The following is a 25,774-nucleotide window of genomic DNA, read 5'->3' as shown; positions in this document are numbered from 1 at the left end:
TCTATTAACCAGTAACTTAAATAATTATGTATCATATAAGTGATAAGGTAAATTTATCATCAGGTTATATTAAAAGTTAAGTTCATGATTAGGTTAAACTTTTATGTTTATATTTGTTGTAACTTAGGCCTAGATTTTCAAAAAAAAAAAAACCACATAAAAAAACTGATGGGCTGCTATTGCAGCCTTTATAGTAGCGATTTTAAAAAAGCAAGTCATTCTCCAAAAAACATTCATGCAAATGAGGTTGGCGGAGAATAGCGAAGACTCGCTAAATTTGCTGGTTACAGTGAAAGCTACATGTGCAGAATAAACGACACCCCCCCCCCAAACAAACACAACAGCAGCGAGAGAGATGCCCAATCTCTTCCGCTGCCAACGACACACTCCCGGCAGCAGGAGAGGTGCCCAATCTTCCGCCCAACCAACACACCCCGCCCCACAGCAGGAAAGATGCCTAATCTCTCCTGCCGCCAACCAACACCCCTCCAACTCACTTGGCAGCGGAAGCATTACCCATGCTTTCCCACCACCACGCAATCCCTCCCCATGCATCTGACCCCCACCCTCTCCCCTCACCTTATTTTCAGATGGCTAGCCAGAGGGATGCATACTCCCTCCGGTCAGTTGGCCCGCCTCTTCTTCCACCATGGTGCACTGGGGAGGGGTCTGAGGCTCTGATTGGCCCAGGTTGTTTAAGGCCTCTCCTATAGGTGGGGCCATATGTATCTGGGTCAATCAGAGCCTTAGGTCCCTCCCCGGATGCATCCAGGGAGGAGCCTAAAACTCTGATTGACTCAAGTTGTTTACAAAACATTCTCTTCTAGTGGCATATTCAGGTAGCCAAGCAGCGGTGGCCACTTCCTGTATGATGCATGCCTGTCATTCCAGCTTGCGCAATGTGTCCTCTGTGGAGGTGCATGCCTGTCCTCTGGTTGGTGTGGATTAGGTGCTGTGCACCCTATATGATGCCATTCGAGTTCTTAGCCCATTCTCTGCTGGTGCAGTGTCTGCACGCCGGACTCTTTGGATCCATCTTTGGACTGAGGACACTGCCTCAAGGATCATCTTAAGAACATATTGTGCCCAGCAGTCTGCTCATGTGGTGGCCCTTAGGTCAAAGGCCAGTGGCCTAATTGAGTGTAGCCTTACCTGCATACGTTCTGGTTCAGCAGGAACTTGTCTAACCTTGTCTTGAATCCCTGGAGGGTGCTTTCCCCTATAACAGCCTCTGGAAGAGCGTTCCAGATTTCTACCAGTCTGGGTGAAGAAGAACTTCCTTACGTTTATACGGAATCTATCCCCTTTTAACTTTAGAGAGTGCCCTCTTGTTCTTTCCACCTTGGAGAGGGTGAACAATCTCTCTTTAATAAGTCTATTCCCTTCAATATCTTGATTGTTTCGATCATGCCCTCTCTGTCTCCTCTTTTCAAGGGAGAATAAGCCCAGTTTCTCTATCCTCTCACTGTACGGCAACTCCTCCAGTCTCTTAATTATTTTTGTTGCTCTTCTCTGGACCCTTTCAAGTAGTACTATGTCCTGTTTCATGTACGGCGACAAGTGTTGGATGCAGTATTCCAGGTGGGGGTGCACCATGGCCCGGTACAGCAGCATGATAACCTTCTCCGATCTGTTTGTGATCCCCTTCTTAATCATTCTTAAGCGGATGTTTTTTCAAGGGTCAGCTTCTTATTGGTATAGGTCTGGAAGACCTCTACACAGGTGTTGCCAAGCGCCGCCCTATGTCACTCCCTGTGAACAAGTTTCACTGGACGTCACAGATGTCGTCAGGAATACACAAGTTTTTTTCTTCCAGAGATACTCCTTATACTTCATCATACCAGAAAGGCTCGAAGGATTGAAGACCAATTCTGGATCTAAAGTCCTTCACCCGCTTGCGAATTCCTTTTTTCTGAATTGCAACGGAGTACACAGTGATAGCTCCGGTCTCTCCCGGAGAGTTTATAGTGTCCTTGGATCTCAGAGGCTTACCTCCATATTACAGTCTACCTGGAGCATCGCAGGTTTCTGTGTTTCCATGTTCTGCAACTGCTTTTCCAGTTCACAGCTCTGCCTTTTGGCCTCATGATGGCACTTTCACTTTCATCAAAGTGATGGTTATCAATGTTCTCCCCAGAAATTTTTTCCAGCTGGGTGGCACGAAAAAGTAGCCGGGTGGGACGGGGAAATTTAGTGTTGGGGAAAATTAAATGGGCACTATTTTAATTAGTTGTTGTTAATTATTTTCCAATGCACAATATGACTTTCTTTTTTTAAGATTTGACACTTATGGCCTCTTTTACAAAGCCACACGGCAACACCCCCGAAGCCCTTTAAATCTCTATGAGCTTCGGGGCCGCTAGCGCGGCTTTGTAAAAGAGGCCATTAGGCAGTGTTCCAGTAGCATTTAAGTCACCCTTGAAAACAATTAATGCAGATCCTCTTATTCCAAATAACTACTACCAATATCAAACCTTTTATTTCTTTCAAAACTACCATACTTGAGAGAGTGGTATTCAACCAACTTCAAACTCACGTTAAATCAGTTAATGCTTTGGATCCCCAGCAATCTAGTTTTTAAGATAGCAATTCTGCCACAGCAAATGCACTGATGCCTATAGGAATTGAATGGACTTTGGTGCATTTGCCATGGGAGAATCACTACTGTGGCTTACTGAGTGAACTCCATAGTCATCTAGACCAGTGTCTCTCAATTTCTTCAAGCCAAGTACCCCCTAAGTCTAACAAATACCAACCGAGTACCCCAGCCTAAGCCCCGCCCCTGACCCCCACCCCCATTATAATAGTACTAATTGTAATGCAATTTCTTCCATTTATTTTTCATGTACACTCAATATAATTCATAATGGTAACCACAAAATAAAAAAAGCACAAAGCACACTGTATTCAGAGAAAATGTTAATTATCATTTATATTTGTTTTATTTTCAAAGAGGTAAGGGCAGATGGCGTTAAAATATTCAATGTCACCTCAGTAACAACTATAGAAAAATAGACAAATATAGTGCAAATTATAGACAGCAGATATAAATTCTCAAAACCGACACATTTTGATCACTAAATTGAAAATAAAATCATTTTTCCTACCTTTCTCGGGTGATTTCATGATTCTCTGACTGTGCATCCAATATTTCTTTCTTTCTGCTTCCTGCACGCTTCCTCTACTCCGGACTTCATTCTCTTCCCCAACCAATATCTCTCTCTGTTCCTCCATGAGATCAACTTTTCTTCCTCTCTCCTCCACCCCTATTGGCAACATGTCTCTCTTTCTCTCCCTCCTCTGTTATGATCTTGCAACTCTCTGTTCTTCCTCAGGGTCTCCCCCCTCCCCCCCTTTCTCTCTCTTCTGTCTGCACTTCCCATAGTCCAGCATCTGCCTCATGTCATAGAAACATGATGACAAATAAAGACCAAATAGCCCTACCAGTCTGCCCCTTTGGTCCAGGCCTCTGTCTTTCTTCTGCTTATAACCTCCCCCCCACCCCCCCACCCCCAATGTCCAGCATTTGTTCTCCTTTCTTCCAGGTCTTTCTCTCCTTCCTCCCTCCTTGGTCCAGAATCTTTCCACCTCTCTGCAGCCTCTTTCTTCCCTCTATACATCCCTAAGTTCAACATCTGCCCCCTTTCTTCTGCCTCCCCTTTGTTTCAGGTTTCTCCCTCTGTCTTCCTTCTGCTAACATTTTGAGTCCTCCCACCTTTTTCCCAGGTCTCTGTCTCTCTCACTCTCTTTGACAATGTAATATTGTCTCTCACTGTGTCCTTGTTACAAGCCTCAGAACTGGACTAAGTTCACTCTCTCAATTTATATAGGCTAGTAACAGAAGATGAGACCAAGATAAAAAACAAACTATAATGCTGTGAGCAATTCAGTCCCCCCCCCAAAAAAAAAAAAAAAAAGCAAAAGAAAGAAATATTCAAGAAGGTATGCCACAAGCACATAAGAACATAAGAATTGCCGCTGCTGGGTCGGACCAGTAGTCCATTGTGCCCAGCAGTCCGCTCCCGCGGAGGCCCTTAGGTCAAAGACCAGTGCCCTAACTGAGACCAGCCCTACCTGCGTACGTTCCGGTTCAGCAGGAACTTGTCTAACTTTGTCTTGAATCCCTGGAGGGTGTTTTCCCCTATAACAGTCTCCAGAAGAGCGTTCCAGTTTTCCACCTCTCTCTGGGTGAAGAAGAACTTCCTTACGTTTGTACGGAACTATCCCCTTTTAACTTTAGAGAGTGCCCTCTCATTCTCCCTACCTTGGAGAGGGTGAACAACCTGTCTTCATATTCTCTGTTTCAAATGAGAAATTATGATTAACAATACAAGATATTTTATCAAAGATACCAAGTCATACTCATTCGGGGACCTGACTCCCCTCTAATCTAATCTAATGCTTGGCTTTATATAATGAGACTTCAATCCAGAAAAGCTCGAATCAGTTTACAGTAGTTAGTTTAGGTCAATAAGGACTGAAGAGAAAGAAAAAACAAAAAACGAGAGGAAATTAATTACCAAAGTGCTTAGCGAACAGAATAGTTTTCAAAGGCTTACGAAAAAAAGGAAGAGAGACAGAACTTAAAAGAGTGGAAGATTGTTCCAAAGTTGAGGAAACTTGAAGGTCAAAGAATGGCCAAAGATCTTGGTTCCTTTGATACCTTTGCTAGAAGGACAGGATAATTTGAGTTGTTGGTAACCCCTTGTGAAAAAGAATCTATAAAGATTTCAGGATAGCAGAACTAGAGGAGTGAAAATGCCATAAGGAATTTTGAAAATAACACAAGCACATTTAAAATGTGAACCCTGCCATCTCTTCTTCTCTTCTTCATCTAGGGGTGGGCAAACTTTTTGACTCATGGGCCACAATGACAGAGGGGCTGGGCGACCGGAGCAACTGGGGGGGGTACAGGGTAACAAGAGGGAGGGCAAGATTCCATTCTATTTTACAACAGTTTGTGGACTGTTCCTCAAGGAGTTTGTCCAAACCTATTTTTTTAAACCCAGCCAGGGTCAGCCGGAAGAAAGGGGCGAGTCGGGACTAAGACTTGGGCTTATTGCTTCAGGACCTCTTTATCTCTGTCACATGTGAATTCACAATTGCACATATTATATAATGTATATTGGATTACCCAACGTCTCTACAATTGGAATTCTGATGTTTCACCCTATTGTTGTCGAGGTTGTAATCTACCTGGAGATATGATTCATATTTGGTGGACCTGTCTACGAATTCAAATTTTTGGGAAGTTATAGTGAGATATATTTCAATTCTAGTTCAAATAGAACTTTTGCTAGACCCTGCTTTTATTTTATTAGGTAAACCACCAGATCATTGAATATTTAGATTTTATACAACAACTTTTGTTGGCTGCAGAACTGCATTGCACACAGCATTTCCGGCTGGATAAAGTTTGGCATATTGCTGGAATGGAAAAATTAATGTGGCTTCAAAAACACAAATTGTGGAAATATGAATTGTTTTGGGCTCCTCTCTTTCAAATTACTACAGTGTCTCTAAATTCCTCTTAAAATTCCCGAATTATCTACACTCTCCTTCAACCTACCATAAAAAAATGTAAATATAGATTTTTTTTTTTCTTTCTCCTCTTATTTCCTATGGTCTCTGGAGAATTGTTGCTATTCTAACATTTATATGTGACCTTTTTATGGTCTACTTTTTGGTTTCTGAGCTTGTTGCTCAATTATGATTATTGACTTGATCCTCTCATACTTATGATTTTGCCAATTTGATATGGTTTGTATATTTCCTGCAACCATAATTGTAGTTGTTATTCAAGCTGTGTATTCGGCATATGTATTACAATTGATAATTCAGTATGTATTATGTTTTCTTTATAGTACAATAAAAATTATTTGAAATTAAAAAAGAAAAACATTCCACATCAACCTATTAGAACTCAGAGCAATTTGATATGCTCTTCAAACCTTTCAAAGCAGCCTTCCCAATCAAGTCCTCCTGGTTCGCACAGACAATCAATTGGCGATGTATTACATCAACAAGTAAGGAGGAACTGGCTCTCTCCCTCTGTGTCAAGAAGCCGAGTACATTGGAACTGGGCAATTGCTTACAATGTATTCTTCAAAGCTGTGTATGTGCTAAGATCTCAGAACACTCTAGCTGACAAACTCAGCAGATATCTTCGACTACACAAGTGGACCCTCAACTCCAAAGTGCCATGTTTTTTCACTATGGGGAACTCCTTAGATCTGTTTGCCTCTCCTCACAATCACAAATTTCCTCAGTACTGTTCCAGGCAGTATTCTCCTCAACATCTGGAAGCAGATGCTTTTCTTCTGGATTGGACAGACAAGTTCTTATATGCATTTCCTTCAATCCCTCTGATTCTCAAGACATTAGTCAAACTCAAGACAGAGTCAGCCACTGTGATTCTGATAGCTCCTTGGTGGCTCAGACAACCTTGGCACTCCCTCCTTCAGCTGAGTGCCAAGGATCCAATTCCCTTGGAAATCTTTCCATCTCTGCTCATTGAGAGTCAAGGATCTCTTTTCCATCCCAATCTGAACTCGCTACACCTCACAGCTTGGTACCTCTCGGCCTGACTTCAGCAGATCCTAATCTTTCTGATGCTGTACAAGCCATTATAACTGCTTCCAGAAAAACTTTCTACTCATAAATGTTATCAACAGACGTGGACACGTTTCAATATGTGGTTTACTCTCCACCAGCAAGATGCTCCATCTTTGTCTCTATCATCAGTATTGGATTATCTTCTCCATCTTTCCAATTCTGAACTTAAAACTACTTTGGTCAGAGTTCACTTCAGTTCTATTAGTGCTTTCCATTTTCATATCAACAGTAAATCTCTGACCTCTCATCCTATTGTTTCCAGGTTTATGAAGGGACTATTCAATTCCAAATCTCCACTAAAGCCGCCTCCAGTTATCTGTGATCTTAATATAGTCCTAGCCACTCTGATGAAACCACCATTTGAGCCAATGGCTTCTACTCTTCTCAAGTTTCTCACTTGGAAAGTGGTCTTCTTGATTTCTCTCACCTCTGCCCGTCAAGTGAGTGAATTCCAAGCACTGGTGTTGGACCCACCGTTCACAGTATTCCATCATGATAAGGTGGTTCTCCCCAACCATCCTAAATTCCTCCCAAAAATGGTCATGGAATTTCATCTCAATCAGTCCATTATGCTACCAGTCTTTTTTCCAAAGCTCCATGCTCATCCTAGAGAAACAGTTCTTCATACTTTAGACTGTAAATGTACCTTGGCTTTCTACATACAATGAACTAAACCACACTGGACATCACCTCAACTGTTCATCTCCTTTGATCCTAACAGATTGGGCATGCCTGTAATTAAAATAACTATTTTCAAATGGCTAGCAGCTTGTATTTTCTTCTGCTATGTTCAGGCTGGGCTGTAACTCAAGGGTTGTGTTACAGCACACAAGGTCTGAGCTATGGATGAAATTTGCAGAGCAGCTACCTGGTCCTCAATTCACACATTCACATCTCACTACTGTCTGGAATCCTATTCCAGACGAGATAGTCATTTTGGCCAAGCAGTATTACAGAATTAATTTTCTTCTTAATGGCCAACTCTCCCTCCATCCCATTTTGTTCAGCTAGGGAGTCCAACATATAATTGGCTAACACTCTTAATCCCTTGGGGAGAATGCTTGAACTGAAAAACTACAATAATTACTGAAGTTCTTTAAATAATGAACATCAGTATGAGCCATTAGTATACAAATGAGGGAATGTGGGCTCAGGTAGTAACTCATGGGTGACCAGCACCAGACATAAGCCTAATGAGAACTGCCCCATACATCATTTAGTTCTTTTTTATATTATCAATCTAATCACCATCCCATTTAAATCATAGTCAAACATTCACACTAGGGAGCTAGGGAGTCCCACATGTGAGAATATGCTGCCTGCTTGTCCTAGGATAAAGCACAGTTTTATTTACAGTAGGTGTTATCCGGGGACAGTAGGCAGTTATTCCTACATCCCTGGGTTGACTTCTTAACTTGCTTATGGAACTGAGGAACTGCAAGCCTGCATCAGGTGGGAAGGAACTCGCGCATGCACAGTGTGGGCAGTCTCAAAGTTTCTTAAAACTTAAAGTGACAGTTCACTAACACTGTCCATACCAGACTCCGTGGATGACGTCATCCATATTTAAAAATATCTGCCTGCTGTGCCCGGATAACACCTGTTACAGTAAGTAACTATGCTTTTCTGTGCATTTTTAAAGAGTTACCATTGTGTTTCGTATTATCTGACAACAGGGTTGTCCCATTTATATTGGATAATTGAGACTGTACTATAACTTAGGGCTCCTTTTACTAAGTTGCGATAGCGATTTTAGTGCACGCAGAATTGCCACACGTGCTAGACGCTAATGCCAGCATTGAGCTGGCGTTAGTTCTAGCCGCATAGCGTGGGTTTAGCGCACATGGCAATTCTGTGCACGCTAAAAACACTATCACAGCTTAGTAAAAGGAGCCCTTAGTATTACAAGTGCTGTTTATATGTCTTGTAATTGTCTGGTATATATTCAGATGGATGGAATGAATGTAGCTAAAATCATACCATTTCTTTGGTGTATGAACTATTGTTGGACAAATATATTCTGTGATAACTGTGGTAAAAAATTATTTTTTTGTTTAGATAATAGTGACAGTACAAAGGCAGCAAGTAAGACAAGGGATTCAGCATATGCTTCTCAAGTAAGCAAACATATACATTGTATTTTATCATTTGAATAATGTGGATTCAATATAGTTAGTCCAAAGCAACAGGAGAGATATTCTAGACAAGTGGGTACTATTCTAGTGGCCGCATGCCATATACAGAAGGAATCCAATCCAGATTTTTTTCTGTGGCTCTGCTGTACTTCAGTGTGCTCTCTAGCGCCACATACAGTTTTTCCCTTCTGCACGCATGCCTGCATGAGTGTTTGTTCTGCTCTCCTCAATTTATTATCTTATTTGGTGTATGTTTTGTCCCTTTTTCAAGGAGTATGGTGCTAGGAGCAATTATTTAGCTCTGCCTGCATTGAGAATACACAGACTTCAGTCTGTAGCTGACAGGCCAATCCCAATGGGTACCTGTTAGCCAGCCTGCTCAGTTTTCTTTGGAGCTCAGGGCCTTACCTAAAGTTGTCTCACTTACTGTTAAGCAGGGGTAAAGCGCAGGCTGTTAGGCACCCTTAGGAGGCTCAGCAGATTTTTGCAGTGTGCCGGCTTCGTTTTCTTACCTCCACCCATCCCGGTGTGCGTCCGTCGGTCCGCGGGGGTGGAGGTGCAGTCGGGCATAAGGTCTGACTGGCAGGCCGAAGATCAGCGTCGCAGAGACATTCCCAGCATGAGGCAATGATTCTCTGATCCAGCTATTGTAAGAGAGCTGAGGCAGGCTGCAGCACAGATTCACAAACAGCCCACAGTGAGTAAAGGCTGTCACACCCTGTGAGGTGAATCGGGGGAAGTCTGAAAAGTGGGATTTTCAAGGTTTCTGCATGTTTCCCCACCTGAAAAATCCTAAAATTGCCATTTTTTTTAACTTTAATGAGTGGAAAATATTTTGATTTTGGCACAAATGTGATAGTGGCGGCCATCATGGATTTTTTTCAAAAGCTCCCTGCTTCTCTAAAACTTCAAATTTTTCCTCAAAACTTGTTGGGATGGAGTCCTTGGGCTCTCCTAGTGTGATTGCTTGTCAGGATTGCACAAATCCACTCCGCCTCCTCCCCACAGCCAGCCGGGAGAGGAGACTTTTCTTTGAACTTCAGCGACGGGAGCCAGCCCACACCACCAGAGCTGGAGAGGGAGACCATCGGCCCTGCCTGCAGGGTTAAACAAGTCCCGCTCCGCCTCCTCCCCATGGCCTGCTGGGAAAGGAAACTTTTTCCTTGAAATTTCAGCAAAGCAGTGGCGTGAAGAGCTCTGCCCTTCCTCCCAATCCTGCCGGGAGTATTTGAACAACGACACACCTTGAGAAAACGACCTCTAAACGCCCAGAAGACCTTATACAAGGCTGGTAAAGTGCATTGCTGGCCAATTCGGCGTGCGGCGAAGGGAGGAGCCTTAAGAAGAGCCAGCTAACAGACGACAAGGACATCTTAGGGCGGCAAGAGGACCTCTCAAACACCCTATTCCCTCACCCTAATCGTACAAACTCTCACACTAACTCACAGACAGCCACCCTCTCAGATACCCTAATCTCTTAATCTCTCAGACACCCTAATCTCAAACTCCCAGACACCTTTATCTCACAAACTCAGACACCCTATTCTTTCAAACTCTAAATTTTCCAATTCTCTAACTTTTCTAATTCTCTATCTTACTGACAGGCAGACCTAGCTTACAACCTAGATATGGCAGGGAGGACAAGAAGCGCCAAATCTACAATCAAATCCAGCATTCCAGTCGCCATGGGGATCCAGGAGGCAACCACGGACTGCATGCTTAAGGAGGAGGACCCAGGACGGTGGACAGAGGTCTCTGTGCAGACCGAGGCCATCCCCCAGCACTACACTACAGTCTCTACACAGACGGAGGAGGCAGACCAGTTGGATGGTGTCCTCATGCAGGAACTAAGGAACCTCAGGGAGGAGGTGAAACGCCTGAGAAGCATCCGAGAGGATGAGGCCTACATCGATGGAGTCGTCCAGGAGCTGTCCCAAATCGCCGAGCAGGCCCATGACAGGTCCATCCTCGGGACGCCCAAATCATCAGCTTTGAGATCAACAATTGGGATACAGGAAATGGCTGACGACGCTGACTCCTGGCAGCTGGTGACATTTCACGTGCTAAGAACACTGAAGACACAGCTTCTCAGCTCCATGGAAACAAAAAAACTGCAGGTCCTGCAAGCTGATGTTGGGTGGGAAGACACCAGCATGCACATGGTACAGGCTCTGCTTTAAAATTTAAAATGACAGGAGAGGGAGAGAGATGATGGACCATGGGATTTAGGGAGGGAGGGAAGGAACAGAAAGGGAGAGAAATTGGACACAAGGGATGGTGTGGAGGAGTGATAGAGATACTGGATAGGAGGGTAATTGGGAAAAGAAAGGGAGAGATGGTGGACTCTGGGGTGGTGGGGAAGGAGGGAGAGATGCCGGATGAAAGGGTAGTTAAGAAAAGGTGGATCTGTGGAGGGAGATGAAAAAAAGGAAAGATACCAGACTTCCTGGAGAGGGAAGGGAAATGGAAAGCACATAAGCATTGCCTCTGCCAGGTCAGACCAGGGGTCCATCGCGCCCGGCAGTCCGCTCCCGCGGCGGCCCTCCAGGTCCATGACCTGAAAATGTTCCCTACCTAACCTAAAAAGTCCATACCCTATTTGCTCAGTGTCCTGCGAGGTAAACCTCTATCTGTACCCCGTTATTCCCTTCGCTTCCAGGAAGTCATCCAGTCCCTTTTTGAACCCCAGAATTGTACTCTGGCTTATCACCTCTCCGGGAAGCGCGTTCCAGGTGTCTACCACCCGTTGAGTGAAGAAGAACTTTCTTGCATTCGTTTTGAATCTGTCTCCTCTCAGTTTTTCTGAGTGACCTCTTGTTTTAGTTGCCCCTGCTAGTTTAAAGAATCTGTCCCTCTCCACCTTCTCTATGCCTTTCATGATTTTATAAGTCTTTATCATGTCCCCTCTCAATCTCCGCTTTTCCAGGGTAAAGAGCCCCAGCCTGTCTAACCGTTCGGCATATGAGAGGTTCTCCATACCCTTTATCATCCTCGTTGCTCTCCTCTGGACCCTCTCGAGTATTGCCATGTCCTTCTTGAGGTATGGCGACCAGTATTGGACGCAGTATTCCAGATGTGGGCGCTCCATTGCTCGATACAGTGGCAGGATAACTTCCTTCGTTCTGGTAGTGATACCCTTTTTGATAATGCCCAGCATTCTGCTCGCTTTTTTTGAGGCCGCTGCACATTGCGCCTCCGGCTTCATTGTGTTATCCACCAATACCCCCAGATCTTTTTCTTGGCTGCCTTCCCCGAGTACCCTCCCTCCCATCGTATAGCTGTACCTGGAGTTCCCCTTCCCTATGTGCAAGACCTTACATTTCTCCACATTGAAGCTCATCTGCCATTTTTTTGCCCACTCACTCAGTTTGTTCAGGTCGCTCTGCAGGTCTTTGCATTCCTCAACAGTTCTGACCATTCTGGAGAGTTTTGTGTCATCCGCGAACTTGATAACTTCGCACTTTGTCCCCGTTTCTAGATCATTAATAAATATATTGAACAACAGTGGTGCCAGCACTGACCCCTGCGGAACACCACTTGTGACCCCTATCCAGTCAGAGTAGTGCCCCTTTACTCCTACCCTCTGCTTCCTGTCCGCCAGCCAATTTTTGATCCATCTGTGCACGTCCCCTTCCACCCCGTGACTCCACAGTTTCTTCAGTAGGCGTTCATGGGGCACCTTGTCGAAGGCTTTTTGGAAATCTAGATATACGATGTCTACGGGGTCATCTTGGTCCAATTGTTTACTTATCCCCTCAAAGAAATGCAGTAGATTCGTCTGGCATGATCGGCCTTTACAGAAACCATGCTGGCTTGATCTCATCAGATTATTTTTTTCTATATGCTCATTGATACCTTCCCTGATCAGTGATTCGGCCATCTTCCCCGGAACAGAGGTTAAGCTCACCGGTCTGTAGTTTCCCGGGTCGCCTCTCGATCCTTTCTTGAAGATCGGTGTAACATTCGCTATCTTCCAGTCCTCCGGGATTACCCCTGTTCTCAAGGACAGGTTGCAAATATGCCGCAGTAACTCTGCTGTTTCATCTCTGAGCTCTTTCAGTATTCTCGGGTGGATCCCGTCTGGGCCCGGAGCTTTGTCAGTTTTTAATCTATCTATCTGCCTGAGAACGTCTTCGAGGCTTACCTCCATGCATGATAATTTCCCCTCTTGATCTCCCCTGAAGATTTTTTCTGGTTCTGGCACACTGGATGTGTCTTCTATTGTAAAGACGGAGGAGAAGAACTCGTTTAGCCTACCGGCCACCTCTTTTTCCTCTTTCACCACTCCCTTCCGGTCACCCTCATCCAGGGGTCCCACCTCCTCCCTCGCTGGCTGTTTCCCTTTCACATATCGGAAAAATGGTTTGAAATTTCTTGCTTCGTTGGCCAGTCTCTCCTCATACTCTTTCTTGGCTTTCCTGACTACTTGGTGACATTGTTTTTGATACTGCCTGTGCTCTCTCCAATTTCCCTCGGTTTTGTCTTTTTTCCACTTCCGAAATGATTTTTTCTTGTCTCCTATCATTTTCTTTACTTCACTGGTTATCCATGCAGGGTCCTTCATCCGATTCTTTTTGGATCCTTTCCTAAATCTTGGTATATATAGGTTTTGCGCCTTGTTTACTGTGTCCTTGAATAGGGACCAGGCTTGCTCCACAGTCCACGTTTCCTTGGAGCTTTTTCTGAGCTTCTTTCTCACCATTTGTCTCATGGCATCATAGTTCCCTTTCTTGAAGTTAAACGTTGTTGCCTTGGTTCTCTTTCCCTTAGGTAATCCTATTTGCACTTTGAACTGAATCATGTTGTGGTCACTGGTTCCTAGTGGTCCCACGACCTCCACTCCCTTTGCGGGTCCTTTCAGCCCATTGAGGATCAGATCCAGAATCGCTGATCCTCTCGTTGGTGCCTCGACAAGTTGTTCCATGAAGCTGTCCTGAACAGCTTCCAGGAACTCCGTTTCCCTTGTACATTTTGAATTTCCAAGACACCAGTCTATCCCAGGGTAGTTGAAATCTCCCATAACTATGGTGTTTGGGTTTTTGCATTCCCTTCTCAGCTAGGGAGGACAGAGTTGGCAGATGGATGGTTAGCAAGAAGAAAGAAGGAGACCCTGGCAAGCAAGTTATCAGAAGAAAACCAGAGCCTTGGACCAACAAGATTTGAAATATAACCAGACAACAAAAGGTAGAAAAATTAATTTTATTTTCTGTTTTGTGATTACAATATGTCAGATTTGAAATGTGTATCCTGCCAGAGCTGGTGTTGGACTGCAAACGTGAGCTAGGATTTAACAGAGAGAGGAAAAGTCCTTTTTGTTTCTTTATTTTATTTACACCACAGTGCCAGTGTGGTTAGGAGAAGCCAAAGGGGGTGAAAAAACTATAAAACCCACCAGGAGTTTTTAAAAAAATCACCCAACTGGGCAGGAAAATCGAATTGAAAAACCAATTCAATAGGCTGAATCGAATCGAAATTTTTTTTCCTGAATCTGGCAGCATTAGTTTGCGCTACTGTTTTATACTTTAGGACCTGGGATTGGGGAGAGATGGCATCCTCAGTACTTTATAATGCAAGTGAAATGAGGATTTGGTCAGACTTTTGAAGGGTCTGCAGAAAAAAAATATTGTATAGGCTGGGGACATGAGACAGCAGGAAATGGGAACTTTTCTTCCTTCTATTTTTGTGAATGGAAAGGCTGAGGATGTCAGAGAGTTCAGTTAAAATATGTGCTTTATAATAAAATATAATAATGTGTTTTATAAAGTTTATAGCATAGCTGGCCTACCCAGTGAGGTGTTCCTAGTGGTGGTGGTGGCAGCGTGTCAATGTGTTGAGAGGAAGAGGTGGTCTGGGAAATTCTGCTGAGCAAACTCCGGGCCCATTTCCACCCCTCAGTTAGTCCACTCCACTCAACTGGTTCACACACTGAGTGGGTCTTTGGGTGTTGTTTTGGGATCTCTTCCAGTGGTTTATCAGTATCTCCTTCTGGTCCAAGGAAGGAAACTTTGTTATCCTTAGCATTGACCTACTGAATATGTTTGTAACAGCGCTGCTTGTGTGGCATTAGGCTATGTAGTGATCGAAAGAAAAAAACAGACCTTTGCACATTTTTGCACTATATGGTGGGTGTATGAGGAGATTCACATTTCCTGCACAACTAAGTCCATGTGAAGTTGCCTTGTGTTGTATTTGACATCTAGCAAGGTCTCTGTTTGAAAGGAAAGATCTAAACTTAAAAATGAAGTGGCCAGAAGTTATGGTAAAAGCAGACAGTGTAGCTGGTTTTAAGAAAGATTTGGACAATTTCCTGGAGGAAAAGTCCATAATCTGTTATTAAGACACGGGGGAAGTGTCTGCTTGCCCTGGATCGGTAGCATGGAATGTTGCTACTCTTTGGGTTTTGACCAGGTATTAGTGTCCTGGATTGGCTACCATGAGAATGGGCTACTGGGCATGATGGACCATTGGTCTGACCCAGTTAGGCTATTCTTATGTTATGTTCTCATCTGTAGGGGCCTTTGTTTTCACTTCTTATTTTAATGTATTTTTTTCTGAGAACTTATCAGTGTTTTTTATAATGGGAACAAAAATGGAAGAGAATTAATGTGTGTGGGATGAGGGGGTAACTAATTTCTTCAGCTAAATAATTCAATCCACCTCAACCAGACATAGGAGAACTCACGCACCATTCACACACCCTCCAACCAAAAACGTCAAAAGAAAAAAAACTGTTCGACAACCTCCTAGCCATTCGAGCTGCAACACTCGACCCCCAACTCTACAACCAATTGACCTTGACCACAAACTACAAAACCTTCAAAAAAGAAATAAAAACCCTTCTATTCAAAAAACACATAAAACCGAATTAACACAATCAGAACTGTCCCAAGCATCACCTGCAACTACTCCATATGTACTTCTGATGTTATGACAATTCAGACATAATTTATGTTATGTTATGTTTGGAATATAAGAAAATTTTCACTGCCTGTTTCTATTCTGACCATTTATTCCGTTTCATGATCAATACAAAAAATATTTTTTTACATGGGGGGGGAGGTGTCAAAAAATGATGGGCCCCGTGTGCCACATACCCTAGGTACGCCACTGGGCTGATGACCTGGAAATTCAATTAGATGCTGGTTCTAATACTCTAAGGAGTATCTAGAGGTAATGCAACTGCCTCAACCTCCTGCAGAGTCACTTAAACTCCCTCTTAACTGGCTTTTGTCTCAAACTTTCAAACGATGTCTGGAGACTCCTTATGCTATACCTGCTGTTCCAGGCAAGTTGGACTCGAGGCATAGAACTCTACATTGCAAAGAGTTTGAGGATTCATAGTTATCTCACCAATCCCTCGTTGAAAAGAACCCATCCTTCCAGGGTCTATGCTGCAGTTCCTCCTGGAAGAGAGGGTAAGACCATGGATAAGTTTGGACGTTATCTTTATGAAAATGCTATGTCTTCCAAAGTCCTCAACTACAATTTTGTCTTTATTACTTATCTCGAGTTCCTCATTGATATTCTTCCAGGCTTTCTGAAGAACCTGGATCAACATAGGCATTTCAAGTTCCAAGAAGTCACTGCTACTTTGTCACAACTTAGATTACATCTTCTTCATTCATCTTATGATGCCTTTGAACTGTCTGCTAGGGCCACTGCTTTCTCTGTAGCGATGCGCCACTTGGCCTGGCTTCGCACCATTGACATGGACCCTAATCTTCAGGACTATCTGGCTAACATTCCTTGTGAGGGCAATGACCTCTTTGATGAATCCATAGAGGCGGCCACTAAGTAATTGTCTGAACATGAAAAATCTTTTGCTTCCATTGTCAAACCAAAGCCAAAGCCAGCTCCTGTAAAACCTTCACGCCCTCCTCCAGTTTTCTAGAGGCGTTATACTCCAAGGGCGGCTCCTTATACTCTAGCACCTCCCAAGAAACCACAGCAGCAGAAGCAACAGAAACCTCAGCTTTCTGCTGAGCCTAAGGCTGCGCAGCCTATTTGACTGTTTGAAACAGAGCATAACCTCCGTCGTTCTGCCTCTGCCCTCCCTTCCCCACATAGGCGGTCATCTCTATCATTTTTACCATTAATGGAAGACCATTACATCTGACCTCTGGGTGCTGTCAATAATCAGGGAAGGATACTCTCTTCATTTTACTCAGGTTCCACCAGAGCTTCATCTAAGAGAGTATCCTTACAATCCATCCCAGACTGCCCTTCTTCAGGAAGCTCAGGCTCTGCTTCGTCTCCATGCCATTGAGGAAGTTCCTCTAGAACAGCAGAGCAGGGGGGTTTTACTCTCGTTACTTCCTAGTTCTGAAGAAGACAGGCGATCTGCAACCCATTCTGGATCTCAGGGCTCTCAACAAATTTTTAGTCAAAGAAAAATTTCATATGTTGCCCCTGGCATCCCTTTATCCTCTTCTAGATCAGAACGATTAGTTATGTTCTCTAGATCTCAAGGAGGCTTATACTCGTATCCCCTTTCATCCAACCTTCAGGCAGTACCTCAGATTTTGGGTGGGGAATCTTCATTACCAATACAGAGTGCTACCCTTTGGCCTGGCTTCATCTCCCAGAGTGTTCACCAAGAGCCTGGTGGTGGTGGTAGCAGCAGCTCTAAGGAACCATGGTCTTCAGGTGTTTCCCTACCTAGACGACTGGCTCATCAAAGATTCAACATCTCAGGGGGTTATTGTAGCGACCCAAAGGACTACGTGTTTCCTACAATGCTTGGGATTTGAAATCAGTTTCCCCAAATCCCAATTTCAGCCCTCTCAAAATCTACAGTTCATCGGAGATGTTCTGGACACTATCCAACTCAGAGCATTCCTTCCTCTACAACGTCTGGATGCTCTTCTTCAACTCTGTCATGCAGTGTCTTCCCGCTCTTCACTCTCAGCGAGACACATGATGGTACTACTAGGTCACATGGCCTCTACAGTTCACGTGACTCCTTTTGCCAGACTTCACCTCAGAATTCCTCAGTGGACCCTGGCATCTCAGTGGACGCAGGCTTGCGAACTACTCTCTCGACACATTACAGTCACTCCTTCGTTGAGACAGTCTCTCCGCTGGTGGATGCTCTCTTCCAATCTCTCCAGAGGTTTGCTGTTTCAGACTCCCCCTCATCAGAAGGTCATCACCACAGATTCCTCGACCTACTCTTGGGGGGCTCATCTCAATGGTCTCCGTATTCAATGCCACTGGACCAGCACGGATTATAAGTGTCACATCAATCTGTTGGAACTCAGAACAATCTTCAATGCTCTCAAAGCTTTTCAGCATCATCTTCACAACCAGGTAGTCCTCATTCAGACGGAAAACCAAGTCGCCATGTACTATGTCAACAAACAGGGAGAGACGGGATCTCCCTCCCTTTGTCAAGAAGCTCTGAAGGTTTGGGACTGGGTATCCTTCACAACACCTTCCTGAAAGCTGTCTACATCCAAGGGGTGAAAAACTGTTTGGCGGACAAATTGAGTCGTCTTCTGCAACCTCATGAATGGACACTCAATTCCTCGCCTCTTCATCACATTTTTTCGCAGTGGGGAACTCCTCAGATATATCTCTTTGCATTTCCACACAACCACAAACTTCCTCAGTTCTGCTCCAGGATATATTCTCCTCATCGCCTCGAAGCAGATGCTTTTCTACTGGAATGGACGAATCGCTTCCTGTATGCATTCCCTCCATTCCCTCTCATTCTGAAGACTCTAGTCAAACTGAAGAATGATCATACCACCATGATTCTGATAGTTCCTCGGTGGCCGAGACAACCTTGGTATTCCCTTCTACTTCAACTCAGCAGCAGAGAGCCATACCTTCTACCAGTTTTTCTATCTCTGCTTACACAGAGTCAAGAGTCTCTACTTCATCCCAACCTTCAGTCTCTGCACCTGACAGCTTGGTACCGCTCAACATAACTCCTCTTCAGTTTTCTCACCTGTAAGAGACATCTTAGAGGCTTCTAGAAAGCCTACCACTAGACCAGTGGTTCCCAACCCTGTCCTGGAGGAACACCAGGCCAATTGGGTTTTCAGGCTAGTCCTAATGAATATGCATGAAGCAAATTTGCATGCCTATCACTTCCATCATATGCAAATCTCTCTCATGCATATTCATTAGGGCTAGCCTGAAAACCCGATTGGCCTGGTGTTCCTCCAGGACAGGGTTGGGAATCACTGCACTAGACAATGCTAACATAAAAAATGGACTAGATTTTCTACGTGGTGCATCTCTCATGATAAGGAGCCTCAAGATTCCTCCTTATCTTCTGTTCTAGATTATCTTTTGCATTTATCCACCTCTGTTCTCAAGTCTACATCGATCCGAGTCCATCTCGGTGCAATTGCTGCTTTCAATCAGCCTATTGAAGGGAAACCCCTCTCTGCTCATCCAGTGGTTTCCAAATTTATGAAAGGACTTTTCAATGTTAAACCTCCTCTCAAACCACCTCCAGTGGTTTGAAATCTCAATGTTGTTCTTGCTCAATTGATGAAGCCTCCATTTGAACCAATGTATATGGCGCATCTGAAGTATCTCACTTGGAAAGTGGTGTTTCTCATTGCCCTCACATCTGCTTGAAGAGTCAGTGAGCTGCAAGCTTTACTTGTTTAAGTTTTTTTATTGATTTTTTTCATTTAACAACAAGTGTCATAAATTTTCATACAATTATCTTAATAATACACTTGATATTTCTATAATGTATTTTATACATAACATTTCTTATCTTATATTTCTTATGATTTTATATATCATATAACTGTAATTATTTTTCTTATAAAGTTATACAACATATATATTGTAATGATTTTATCAATTATTTTTTAAATTATTAACCTGCAAGCTTTAGTTACTGATCCACCTTTCACTGTATTCCATCATGACAAGGTGGTCCTTCATACTCATCCTAAATTCTTACCTAAAGTGGTTTCAGAATTTCATCTCAACTAATCTATTGTCCTTCTAGTGTTTTTTCCAAGACCTCATTCTCATCCTGGAGAATCAGCTCTTCATACTCTGGACTGTAAACGTGCTTTGGCCTTCTACTTGGAACGCACTAAACCACATAGAACTGCTTCTCAACTTTTTGTGTCCTTCGATCCAAACAAGTTGGGACATCCCATCTCTAAGCGCATCATCTCCAACTGAATGGCTGCTTGTATCTCTTTCTGCTATACCCAGGCTGGACTGCGTCTACAGAGTCGAGTCACAGCTCATAAAGTCAGAGCCATGGCAGATCCAGTACCTTTCCTCAGATCCACTCCTGTTGAGGAAATTTGTAAAGCTGCCACCTGGTCCTTGGTTCATACTTTCACCTCTCATTATTGTCTGGATGTTTTCTCCAGACGGGATTGGCATTTTGGCCAGAGAGTATTACAAAATTTATTATCCTAAGTTGCCAACGCTCCCACCATCCCATTCTGGTTAGCTTGGAGGTCACCCATAGGCTGCCTGCTTGTCCTGGGATAAAGCACAGTTACTTACTGTAACAGTTGTTATCCAGGGATAGCAGGCAGCTGTTCTCACAACCCACCAACCTCCTCTGGTTGGCTTCTCTGCTAGCTATCTGAACTGAGGAGACTTGCCCTGTTCTGGACGGGAAGGCACTCGTGCACGCGTGGTGCGGCTGACTCGAAACTTCTGAAGTTTTCTACAAGCAAGTCTGCTTGCGAGGTTGTCTGCATCCGGGCTCCGTGGATGACGTCACCCATATGTGAGAATAGCTGCCTGCCGTCCCTGGATAACAACTGTTATGGTAAGTAACTGTGCTTTCCCGTCGATCCTCATCCTCTTCTTCTGAGCAGTACCGGAGTCATCGTAAGTGTCGATCCCCTTGATGGACTTGATCTTCAAAGCTTCTTTACGATTCTGATTTACAGACTGATGCAGACGCTGATCTCTCTACTTCTGCAACTGATGCTTATGATACTCCTTCAGAGCCTTCTCAGAAATTTCCACCAAGGACAAGATCTGGTACAGAGAGACTATCTTTCACTAAATTTAATAGGCAGTTAGGCAAAGACCACCTGTCAAACTGGAAGCTGATTCTGCCTTCAGTGCTGAATCTCTAGTGGCTTTGGACTATATAATGAGTCTCCTAAGGAACTTCTCAAATTGCCATTGCATAGTATTCTCAAAGATACTCTTCATAAGAATTGGGAGACGACCTTGACTATTACAGTGGCTCCCAGGAAGCTGGATTCTCTGTATAGAATCATTTCTTCTCCGGGTTTTGATAAACCACAGCTTCAGCATCAATCATTGGTGGTACAATCAAATTTGAAAAAGTCTTTTTCTTCCAAATTTTATGCCTCAACGCCACCAGGGCATGAGAGACGTACTCTGGACAAATTTGGACACCGCCTCTATCAAAATTCCATGTTTGTGAACAGGGTCCATAATTATAATTTCTACATATCATGTTACATAAAACATCTTGTGTGAAAGTTACCTTCTTTTGATAAGTATATTCCTGCACAACATATTCAGGAATTTCACAAAATTTTTTGTATTCTTTCTCAAGCTAGAAAGTATTTGGTGAGATCTGCCTATGGTGTCTTTGAGTTATCATCTAGAGCTTCAGCTATGTCAGTGGCAATGAGATGCCTGGCATGGTTGAAAGTCTCAGATATGGATATCATCCTTCAGGACAGATTGGCTAATATTTCCTGTTTGGGAGAAGAGCTTTTTGGTAACTCCATTGAGGTGGCCACACAAAAACTCACTGACCATGAAAAGAATTGGAATGCTTTGGTCAAAACCAAATCTAAGCCTCCCTAGGCTTCTCAGTCATCCAAGCCCTCTTTTTCATACCAGAGGCGTTTTTCTTCCAAACCTGCTGTTTCTCATCCACCTCAGTAGAAGCAAAAGCAAGTGTCCTCAGAAGTCTTAAGAATCACAATCCTATTAGGCACTCTATAATATCAATCCACTCAAAGATTTTTCAAACTATTGTTTAAATTTATATCATGCTTTATGAAACAGCTTATAATACTTTTAAAAGACACAAGGGGAATCTCAGAATGGTGGGGTGTAGTGTAATAGCGACATTACACTAACAAAGCTAAGTTATCTAGGGGATAAGAAATGTTCAGTATATTACTTGAAAATGAATCAGAAAGATTGATGAATTATTGAAATGAATGAAATGACTAAGAAAACATATGGAAGAGATAAAAATTCAATGAACTGAGATTCTGGAAATGACTTTAAAGATATTAGCATATTTATTTATTAAAGAGCACAGAAACAGTATGAACAATCAGAATTAGAAACAGTGTGAAGAATATAAAAAAAGAAATTAGAATAGAATAGAGGACACATTTGGGTGAGCCAGTGACGAGTGCTGCCACATTGTACTTCAGGAATCAACAAGCAGACAAGTATCATTCTGAGATTCCCCTTCTGTCTTTTAAAAATATTATAAGCTGCTTCATAAAGCATAATATAAATTTAAACAATAGTTTGAAAAATCTCAGAAGTCTTAGCCAGCAATTCCTCAAAAGCCTTCCCAATCTTTTTGACGGGCTCATGGAGAGCATTGCTGCTGTTTCTCTCTCTCTCAGCCTCTTCCTGAGCCAATCGGAGGTCGGCTCCAGTTATACCAGTGGTCCCCAACCCTGTCCTGGAGGACCACCAGGCCAATTGGGTTTTTAGGCTAGCCCTAATGAATATGCATGAGAGATTTGCATATAATGGAAGTGGGCATGCAAATCTGCTCCATGCATATTTATTAGGGCTATCCTGAAAACCCAATTGGCCTGGTGGTCCTCCAGGACAGGGTTGAGGACCACTGAGTTATACTATCCACATTGGGAGCTGATCACAACAGATCTCTGAGTTCTAAAAGTCATTCGGGGGGAGGGGGTTATTCTCTTCATTTCATCGCTGCACCTCTAGATCATCCTCCAAGAGACCCTCAACAGACGTCCCTGCTTCTTCGTGAGATAGAATCTCTACTTCTTCTGAATGCAATAGAAACAGTCTCTCTTGCTCAACGGAATGCGGGGTTTTTACTCCCAGTATTTTCTTATCCCAAAGAAGATGGGAGGTCTACGTCCAATTTTAGACCTCAGAGGCCTCAACAAATTTTTGGTAAAGGAAAAGTTTTGCATGTTGTCCTTGGCAACTCTATATCCCCTCTTAGATCAGAATAATTGGCTATGGATCTAAAAGAAGCTTATACTCGCATTCCCATTCATCTTGCTTACAAGAAATTTCTCAGATTTCAAATAGTCCATCTACATTTTCAGTATAAGGTTCTGCCATTCGGCATTGCATCTTCTCCCAGAGTATTCACCAAGTGCCTGGTGGTAGTGGCAGTGGCGTTACGGGTTCAAGGTCTTCAGGTTTTTCCTTAACTTGACAATTGGCTAATAAAAGATGCCACTCAAGAGGTGTTTGCAGCAACACAGTCGACAATTCTTTTGCTTCAAACAAGAATCGGTTACCATGATCCTCATTGCACCTCAGTGGCTCAGACAACCATGGTTCTCCCTACTACTTTAGCTCAACATCAGGGAACCAATACCTTTGCAGATCTTCCCATCTCTTCTCACACAGAGTCAAGGATCTCTTTTACATCCCAGTCTTCAGTCTTTGCACCTGACAGCTTGGTACCTTTCGGGATGACATCAGCTGACACTGATCTTTCTGATCCTGTCCAGCTTGTTTTGGATGCATCCAGAAAACCTACACAGCAGTGCTACCCACATAAGTGGACACGGTTTTCTGCATGATGTACTCTTCATCATCATGATCCTTCATCCTCATCAATATCTTCAGTACTGGATTATCGTCTCCATTTAACCAACTCTGCTCTTAAAACCACTTCAGTTAGAGTTCATCTCAGTGCTATCAATGCTTTTCATGGACCAGTCAACAGTAAACCTCTGACTGCTCATCCTCTTGTTTCCAGATTTATGAAGGGACTTTTCAATGTCAAACCACCTCTCAGACCGCCTCCAGTGATTTAGGATCTTAATGTGCTTTCCAGACTCGTGAAGCCTCCTTTTGAGCCAGTGTCTTCAGCTCATCTCAAATATCTCATCTCCATTACTTTTGCTGGTTGAGTGAGCGAGCTTCAAGTGCTGGTGGCGGACCCACCTTTTACAGTGTTCCACCATGACAAAATAGTGCTTCGCACCCATCTAAAGTTCCTCCCAAAGGTAGTTACTGAATTTCATCTCAATCAATAGATTGTGCTTCCAGTTTATTTTCCCAAGCCTCATTCTCACCCTGGAGAAATGGCTCTTCATACTTTGGACTACAAACAAGCCTTGGCTTATTACTTACAGCAAACTCAGCCACACAGAACATCTCCTCAACTCTTCATCTCCTTTGATCCTAACAGGTTCGGACAGCCCGTATCCAAGAGAATTATTTCCACATGGTTAGTGGCCTGTATTGCCTTCTGTTTTGCTTAGACTGGACTGTGACTAGGGGGTTTTGTTACAGCACACAAAGTCCGAGATATGGCAGTATCAGTTGCGTTCTTACGTTCCACTCCTATTGATGAGATCTGTAAAGCTGCTACTTTGTCCTCAATCCATACTTTCACATCTAACTACTTTCTGGAATTCCTTTCCAGATGGGATGGTCACTTCGGCTAGGCAGTATTTCAAAATTTATTTTCCTAAAGGCCAACACTCCCTCCATCCCTTTCTAGTTCTTTCTGCAGCATCCTGCCTACGTGGGAAGAAGAAGTGCTCCAGAAAGAACACTTCCGGGGCAGGCTGATGGCGGGAGGCTGGCTTCGCATCAGCTACCCAAAGATTTTAAATTTCAGCAGCGGGGGAAGTGATAGGTGGGAGAGTCAGGAACTGGGGACTGTCGTACCATAGGATCCAGCGAGAGGGAGGGAGGTTGGGAATGCAAGAAGGACAGGTTGCACGGGCTAGGGGTTAGGAATGGAGGGAAAGAGATGCTGCCGGTGGGTGAGGGAAGAGAAAAAGAAAATTCTTGGACATAGGTGTGTGGAGTGGGAGGGAAAGAGAGACAGTATACATGGGGAAGAGGGAGAATTGTTTGACATGATAGTGGTGGAGAGGAGGGAGAAGAAATGTTACACTGGGAGGGAAGAGAGATGACTGAAAGAAGGAAGAGATATCAGATTCTGAAGAAGGGTGATGAAAGGAAGGAAGAGAGATGTCAGATCACTGGAATGGGAAGGAGGGGAGAGAGAGATGCCATACCACAGAAAGGAGAGAAGGAGAGAGATGTTAGACCTCGGGAAGAGGGAAGGAAGGAGAGATAGATGCTAGACCATGGGAGAAGAGAAAGATTCCAGGCTATGGGAAGAAGAGAAAGATGCCAGACCATATGAGGGGGGAAGAGGGGACGACAGAGTTGTCTGACCATGAGAGAGGGATGGGATGGTATAAGGGATGGAGGAGAAGGGGAGACAGAGGGAGGAGATGGTATACAGCAATGGGTGCGGCAGGGAAGAGATAAGAAAATAAGAATTGCCACTGCTGGGTCAAACCAGTGGTCCATCTTGCCCAGCAGTCCGCTCCCACGGCGGCCCTTAGGTCAAAGACCAGTGCCGTAACTGAGTCTAGCCTTACCTGCATACGTTCTGGTTCAGCAGGAACTTGTCTAACTATGTCTTGAATCCGTGGAGGGTGTTTTCCCCTATAACAGCCTCCGGAAGAGTGTTCCAGATTTCTACCACTCTCTGGGTGAAGAAGAACTTCCTTACATTTGTACGGAATCTATCCCCTTTTAACTTTAGAGAGTGCCCTATCGTTCTCTCTACCTTGGAGAGGATGAACAACCTTCTTTTATCTACAAAGTCTGTTCCCTTCATTATCTTGAATGTTTCGATCATGTCCCCTCTGTCTCCTCTTATCAAAGGAGAATAGGCCCAGTTTCTCTAATATCTCACTGTACGGCAACTCCTCCAGCCCCATAACCATTTTAGTTGCTCTTCTCTGGACCCTTTCGAGTAGTACTATGTCCTTCTTCATGTATGGCAACCAGTGCTGGATGCAGTATTCCAGGTGGGGGCGTAC

The 25,774-nt window shown here is 43.8% G+C and overlaps 1 protein-coding gene across 9 annotated transcripts in view; it reads left to right on the top strand.

The window, feature by feature from the left end:
• Nucleotides 1-25,774, top strand: part of C7H14orf39 (chromosome 7 C14orf39 homolog) — a 264,000-nt gene that overhangs the window by 208,442 nt on the left and 29,784 nt on the right. For all 9 annotated transcript variants that reach the window (XM_033950799.1, XM_033950798.1, XM_033950797.1 and 6 more), the window contains one exon: nucleotides 8,674-8,732. In XM_033950799.1, coding sequence (XP_033806690.1) covers nucleotides 8,674-8,732 — 59 coding nt within the window. The remainder of the gene's footprint in view (nucleotides 1-8,673; nucleotides 8,733-25,774) is intronic.

Source organism: Geotrypetes seraphini, chromosome 7 (genome assembly GCF_902459505.1).
Source record: "Geotrypetes seraphini chromosome 7, aGeoSer1.1, whole genome shotgun sequence".
NCBI lineage: Eukaryota > Metazoa > Chordata > Amphibia > Gymnophiona > Dermophiidae > Geotrypetes > Geotrypetes seraphini.
This window is presented reverse-complemented; position numbering and strand designations above follow the sequence as displayed.